Here is a 7,477-nt window from a genome sequence, read left to right as displayed (position 1 = left end):
ACTGAATTGAGTTGGTTTAGAATTGTTTATGTAGTATTATTGATGTAACAATTAGGAGTGCACGCCAGACAGTTTAAATAGGAATATATTACACAATAACAATAATTTATTCGAAATATAATATTTGAATTAAAAATTCAGATAAATTTATTCGAAATAGGACAATTTTATTAAAAGATATCTTATTCAAATATTCTCATTTTGGCATAGCATTGGAAAATTTTACGCATACTTATTCCAAAAGAAAAATCACATAAAAAGAAAAATGTAAAAAACATTTTGATTGTAATAAAAAAATGTAAGTGGAAGAAATTGTTCTTATAAACATAATCTTAAATTAATATAATAGATACAATTTTTCCCCTACTAAAGTCATATCATGATTGATAATAAAAAACGAAAAAATAATATCACATAAAAAAAATATTATAAATAAGATAATACGATATAATAAAATTATCAATCAATTTTTTTTATAAAAATAGATGTCAAATTTAAATTTTTAATATTTGTCAAAATTTTGAAAACTTTTACTGAAAATGATGATATTAATATCTGTTTTTAAGTGTGCATTTAGTTGATGGATGTGTCTATCTAAAACATAGATACGGTAATATACGTTCACTGTTTAGTTAGTGAGACATAAAATTTTAAAAGATATAGAAAGACACAAAAATACACAAAGACACAAAATTTGTATATGACACTGAAGGGTAAAACACAAATATTGAGACATAAACACAATATTTTTAATATTTATTTTCCAATTATACTCCCACTTATCTTCTCCTTCCTCCCTCTCCTTTCCTCTCTTCCACTCCCAAAACATAGAGACCTCTCATCTTCTCTTCTTGCCACAAAGGCCATCGTCGCCTTTCTTCCTGTCATGTCACTAGTCTACTGCCACCTCTCCTCCTCCTTTCCTTCCCTCAAATCACTGATGCCTATTCTCTCTTGCTTTCGTCTACTTTTCTATTTGCAGATTCGTATTTTTCTGCCTTTCTTTTCTGTCACCATTTTTCTTCATTTATGCTTATTTTTTTTATAATTTAATTTTTTATTTGTTTGAATTTTGGTTAAATTTTGTTAACATAATTTTGTATTGATTTTGTTGGATTGAATTTTTTAATGATATTTGTTAGATTAAGTTTGTTATTTAGTTTTAGATTGTTAATGGTAATTTGTTGATGGTGGTAGTTTAGTTGAGATAGTAAATGTGTAATGGTGGCATTGGTAGTACTGTAGTAGTTTACAATAAGGATAATATTAAAATTTTAACAAGACTGAGATTTGTGTGTTTTGTCTTGTATTCAAATACCAAATAAGTTAAAAAAAGAGTATTTATCCATTTTGGTCTCCAAAGAATTTCAGACGAGACACTTTAGTTCCCAACTAAAATTAATTACTCGATTGGTTCCTAACAGTTAACTCCGTCAGTTAGGTCCTTTACTCCGTCAATTCTAACGGAGGATAAAATGGTCCCTAACAACTCTAACGGGGGATAAAATGGTCCCTGACCCCTTTGATCAGAAACGACACTGTTCTTCCCTAATTTTCATCATATCTCGCATAACCCTAACAATCTAACACTACAACTTCAAACTACACAATGCACACTCTACGATTTCAATGTTCACAAGAAGAAAAACCCTTAACTTGTTCTCAACCAACTCATACTCAAGAAACTAATGACTATGTCTCTCAAGTACTTGTCGTCTTCGATGAATCTCATGAATCTAGACAGCAAGTCCGATTTGTTAAGATCTGTCGTCTTCATCATCACAATCTCCCTCCTCCTCCGCCCTATCATCTCCATGGCCACATTGTCCATCCCTCCGATCGCTTCCTTCAGCTTCTTCTTTGAACCAATGTTCAGTAATCACTTCAGTTTTCATATGAGCGGTGACGTCGACATTGCTTGCTGTATTGATAGTTTGGATGTAAGGTCAAAGTTTTCTGCCAGCTTGAACTCCGAGAGAGAAGGAATGAAGCACTCAGGGTCCATTCCAAATGAGAATTTGCATGTGATGTCGAAGGAGAATCTTCTCATGATGCTCTAATGTCCAACAATCTATATTGTTTGCCAGAGAGTGGAGAAATGTGTGTCCTTGGAGTAGTTGTGGAACTTGTTATTAAGGATGTGGTGGACGTTGTCGGGGTTGGAGGTGGATACTTCTGGTGGGTGAAGTGCGGAGAAGGTGGATGTACTAGTTATAGAAATTTGGGAATTATGTGGTCCATGATATGTTGAGGTAGATGCAACACGCGTGACAGTTACACCATGACTTGATTTTGGAGTTGAAGAGGAGGATGGAGAATACGAAAAAGAAGACTGTGAAGGTAAAGAAGGAGAGTATGAATATCAGAGATAATCAAGATATGATGGAAATTGGGGGAGAACGACATCGTTTTCGAACAGAAGGAAGAGAGACCATTTTGTCATCCGTTAGAGTTGTCAGGGACTATTTTGTTCGATGGAAATTGGGGGAGAACAACATCGTTTCTGAACAGAGGGAATAGAGACCATTTTGTCCTCTGTTAGAGTTGTCAGGGACCATTTTATCCCCTGTTAGAATTGACGTAACAAAGGACCTAAGTGACTGACAGAATTAATTGTTAGGGACTAATCAAATAATTAATTTTAGTTGAGGATTAAAATGTCTGGTTCGAAATTATTTGAAGAACAAAATGGATAAATACTTTTAAAAAAAGTTATGTTTTGTTGTGTTTATATTTTTAGTGTTTGTCTTTATATGGTTTAATTATTCTATTGGTCTCTATAGTTTCATAAAATTTTCAATTAGGTCCGTATACTTTTTTTCTTTTTAATTGAGTCTCTACACAAAATTTTTTTTTTTCAATTAAGTCCTTTTTAGTAGTAATTGACTTAATTTTATAGGGATCCAACTAAAAAAAAAAAAAGAATTGGTATAGAGACCTAAATAAAAGAAAAAAAAGTGTAGGGACCCAATTAAAAAAAATTTGGTGTAAAGACTCAATTAAAAGAAAAAAAAAAGTATAAAAATCTAATTAAAAATTTTGCGAAACTATAAGGACCAACAGAATAATTAAACCTCTTTATATTTATGTTTTAAAGTATACACAAAACAAACACGTATTTGTTAATTAAATTTTTATTTTTATTTTTACAAATTTATATTAGCACGATTCTTTTAAAACATTAACTACTAGTCTACTATGTATATTTAGAGCACTGATTAATTAAACCAATATGAAAAGTAAATAGCCAGGCGAGTTTAACGTGCTGAGACAACAAATGTGTGTGTCACATTTATGGCACAGGACTTGCGTGCGAGTTATTGTTTGTGGCCACTATTAAGCACGAGTATCGTGAACTTGGTATACAATAATATTATTATAATACTTTCCTTTCGTTTGTATAATTAAATCGGTGACAGATAAGTAATTTGTGTTTTTTAAAAAATGAAATCTGGTGTTTTGTGTTGAGCAGAATATAGCAATAGTCCAATAGGTGGGAAGAGAGGCAAACAAAAACAAGGAAAAAAGCATATGATAATTGTTGCCGACTAAACTCTAATAAGTATAATAACACAAAATAACTATAGTTAAAGTCTGAACTCTAGTTTGACCCAACCATGGTTTAGGCATTTGCAGTTAGAAGTTAGGGAGCGTAACGCGTAGGGTTCATTCCTTTCTCTTTCTCTTCCTCTTCCCATTCACATTCCTTCTTTCTTCAATCTTCAATTCTCTCACACTGACCCTTCCTTTCACTCTGCTAAGAAGGAAGAAAAGCCTTTCTTTCTTCTTCGTTCTCATTCGCACAAAACACAGACTCAATATTCGTGTTGGTTTCCTTGCACTTTCTCTTTTACTCTGAAATGTCCATGTCCATATCCGTGTTCCCATGTCACCCGGTAACCCTCTCTTGTGTTCCCCTTCCACCAGCTTCTTCTTAGATTTACCTCTTTCCTTATAATTTGGGCAGAGCTGAAACTGCTCCGAGATCTGAGAGCTGAAAACCGTATTCATGAGATGGAAGCAGAAAGAAAACCGGATTTATCTGATTGGGTGGGTGTGTAGAGGCCGGGGCTGGATCCAGGGATTTTGAGGATTAATATTAGATTTCGTTTTTAGGGATTTACAATTTTATTATTATTTTTGAAGAACAAGTGTTGTGTTGGGAGCGAAGAACATGGAGGTGGGGATGGGGCGCGTGGTGTGGGACGACGACGATAAAGCCACGGTAGCGGCGGTTTTGGGAGCACGCGCTTTGGATTTCTTGGTGACAAACGCGGTATCCAATGAGAACCTGTTAGTGGCAGTTGGGAGCGACGAGACTCTCCAGAACAAGCTTTCCGATCTGGTGGACCGTCCCAACCTCTCGAATTTCAGTTGGAACTACGCCATTTTCTGGCAGTTATCTCAGTCCAAATCCGGCGACTGGGTTCTCGGATGGGGCGACGGTTCCTGCAGGGAGCCCAACGATGCCGAAGAAGGCGGCGGAGGTGGTGTTAGGGGAGGGATTCTGAGTCTCCGAATCGACGACGAGATGCAGCAGAGGATGAGGAAGAGGGTCTTGCAGAAGCTACACACTACGTTCGGTGGCTCCGACGAGGACAATTACGCTTTTGGCCTCGACCGCGTGACGGACACGGAGATGTTCTTTCTTGCTTCCATGTACTTCTCGTTTCCCCGCGGCCACGGTGGCCCAGGTAAGTGCTTTGCGTCCGGGAAGCACCTGTGGCTCTCGGACGCCATGAAATCCAACTCTGAATACTGCGTGCGCTCTTTCTTGGCTAAAAACGCTGGCTTTCAGACTATTATTTTGGTTCCTACCGATTTGGGAGTGTTGGAGTTGGGTTCAGTGAGGACTCTGCCGGAGAATTTTGAGCTCTTGCAGGCCATCAAATCGGTGTTTTCGTCTCAGGCTACAACCACCTACCCCATGGCTAATAGTAAGCCTCTTATGCCATTGACGGTGATGAGTGAAAAGAGGGATGAGAATAATAGTGCTCTTTTTCCTGGTTTGGTAATCGGGGACCATACTCACCAGAACAATAACAAGGTTGTTGAGGGAGTGCCAAAGGTTTTTGGAAGCGCTGTGAATTCTGGTAGGTCCCATTTCAGGGAGAAGCTTGCTGTTAGGAAGATGGAGGAGAGGCCTTGGGTACCCCACCACCAACCCAATGGGAATAATAATGCCAATGCCAATGCCATTAACTTCCCCAATGGTCCTCCTCGCAATGGTCTTCATCACGGGTCTGCTTGGGTTGGTGGAGCAGCAGCAGTAGGAGGAGGGAATAATAATAATAGTAACTGTAATAATCATACTCAAGGTGGTGTGAGGCAGGCTGCTGCTGGTGGCGCTGCTGAGATTTTCGCTCCTAGGTCGTCAGCGAGCAATGTGTCTGCCGAGTTGGCCAATGGTGGTGTGAGGCCGCAGGATTTTAGGATTAGCAGCTATCAACCCCAAAGGCAGGTGCAAATGCAGATTGATTTCTCCGGAGCCACTTCCAGACCTTCTGTGAGGCCTGTGGTTGCTGAGTCGGAGCTTTCTGATGTTGAGGCCTCGTGCAAGGAGGAGCAGCCAAGCATGGCTGACGAAAGAAGGCCCAGGAAGCGGGGAAGGAAGCCTGCTAATGGTAGGGAGGAACCCCTCAATCACGTGGAAGCTGAGAGGCAGAGGCGCGAGAAGCTCAACCAGAGGTTCTATGCGCTGCGGTCTGTGGTGCCCAATATATCCAAGATGGACAAGGCGTCATTGCTTGGTGATGCCATTGCCTACATCAATGAGCTCCAAGCAAAGCTCAAGATGATGGAATCTGAGAGGGAGAGACATGGAGGAAGCACATCTTTTAGGGAGCCGGAGGCAATGCAAAGAGCGTCAGAAAATCACCATGGTGGTGGAAATGCTGATGTGGATATTGAAGCAGCACAGGATGAGGTGATTGTTAGGGTGAGTTGCCCTCTTGATTCTCATCCGGTTTCAAGAGTGATCCAAACATTCAAAGAGGCACAAATCAATGTTATTGATTCAAAACTCGCAGCTGCAAATGACACCATATTTCACACCTTTGTAATTAAGTCCCAACAAGGATGTGAACAGCTCACAAAGGACATGTTGATTGCAGCACTCTCCCCAGAATCCAATTCTTTACAGCAATTGTCATCTGTTGGTGGGTAGCGCAAAGGATCAAGAGAGTTGCAATTAACATAGTTTATAGGCAATGATTCATAGTCTAAAGAGCTTCCTCAGAAATTTTGTTATACTGTTGGGGGATCTAAAAAGAGAAGCATTTGGAACTAGGGTAGTAGAATAATAGTTCCTATTAACTGTGTAGGACAACCTATTTATTAATGTTTGTTTATAGTATACACAGTTTATCATAAGTATTATTCCTGCAATTGTCAAATTGTTTTTGGTTTTTGGTTGTCTAGTTTAATGATCATAGGGTTTATTTTTTCTGTCTTCTTTTTTCTTATATCCCATATGCCTTCTCAAATCTCAAGTTCGTATTCTTTCTTTCTTGTATTCTATCAATTTCTGTGCATAAGAGGAAAGTAGTGATTAGTTATGTTTTTGTCACCTATAGAGAGAATCCTGTCTATAAAAATTTTTATATTGTAATTAAAAGTTGTAGCATTATTATTATATTATTACCTTGGTTTTCATGTTTAGGCCTTATGAAACATTGCAGTATATATAGTCTTGCTCTTTAATTTTGTTGGACCTGGATGCTCCATACTATGATTTGTTACGTTTATATACATTTTTGCCTTGGATATGGTATTCTCATTTAATAACTATGATTATCCAACCAACAAAGAAGCTAAAATGTTTTTTATTTCCTTGTGGACATGTATAATTCTTGTAAATAATGCTGTCAGCCACTCTTCATACTCATTTCAATAGTTCTTTATGGTTAAAAGGGAATAGCTTCATCTCATGTTGCCTTCATTTTATCCCCCTAAAAAAACCCACAACTTATCCATAGTTTTTCTACTTGCTTGTAAAAGGAATGAAAAAAGGAAAAAGAAAATGACGGGTGTTGCATTTTGTTTCGCTAGTCTAGAAGTCAAAATATGGCAACACTCTTCTGCACAGAACATCCTTGTTTTTTTCGCATCAACTAAATAGAGGAGCCGAAAAAGGATTTTTATACTGTAGTACTAGTACCGCTATTAACATTTTTACCTTATGTTTACTATATATATTGGGAACAATCTTGGGAACAATAGGAGATCATATCATCCATGCACATTACACAAACTCAGAAATCGTTTTTGAGCATAGACATTAAAATTATATAATGTTGGATATTAGAGGGTGTTCAAGAACCTCGGTCCAAACCCAAAACAAGTTAGTCAAATTCAAATTTGTCATTTTTATCTTGTGTAACTTTTGAGTCAGATTTGAATCATATTTCAATAGACTTGGTCCATTTCAAAGTGAAATTTTACAACTAATATACTTTACAATGAAATTAACAGTGAA

General features: G+C 37.4%; 1 protein-coding gene across 1 annotated transcript; it reads left to right on the top strand.

Annotated features, from left to right (window-relative positions):
• LOC107645690 (transcription factor bHLH13) lies at positions 3,567–6,616 on the top strand. The gene has a single exon (XM_016349763.2). The coding sequence runs from the start codon at positions 4,175–4,177 to the stop codon at positions 6,164–6,166; it is 1,992 nt and encodes a 663-aa protein (XP_016205249.1). The 5' UTR covers positions 3,567–4,174; the 3' UTR covers positions 6,167–6,616.

The sequence above is a fragment of the Arachis ipaensis genome, chromosome B06 (genome assembly GCF_000816755.2).
Source record: "Arachis ipaensis cultivar K30076 chromosome B06, Araip1.1, whole genome shotgun sequence".
Lineage (NCBI taxonomy): Eukaryota > Viridiplantae > Streptophyta > Magnoliopsida > Fabales > Fabaceae > Arachis > Arachis ipaensis.
This window is presented reverse-complemented; position numbering and strand designations above follow the sequence as displayed.

Bases quoted from the DNA above. Each gene is read 5' to 3' on its own strand.
- LOC107645690 (XM_016349763.2), top strand. From the start codon at position 4,175: ATGGAGGTGGGGATGGGGCGCGTGGTGTGGGACGACGACGATAAAGCC.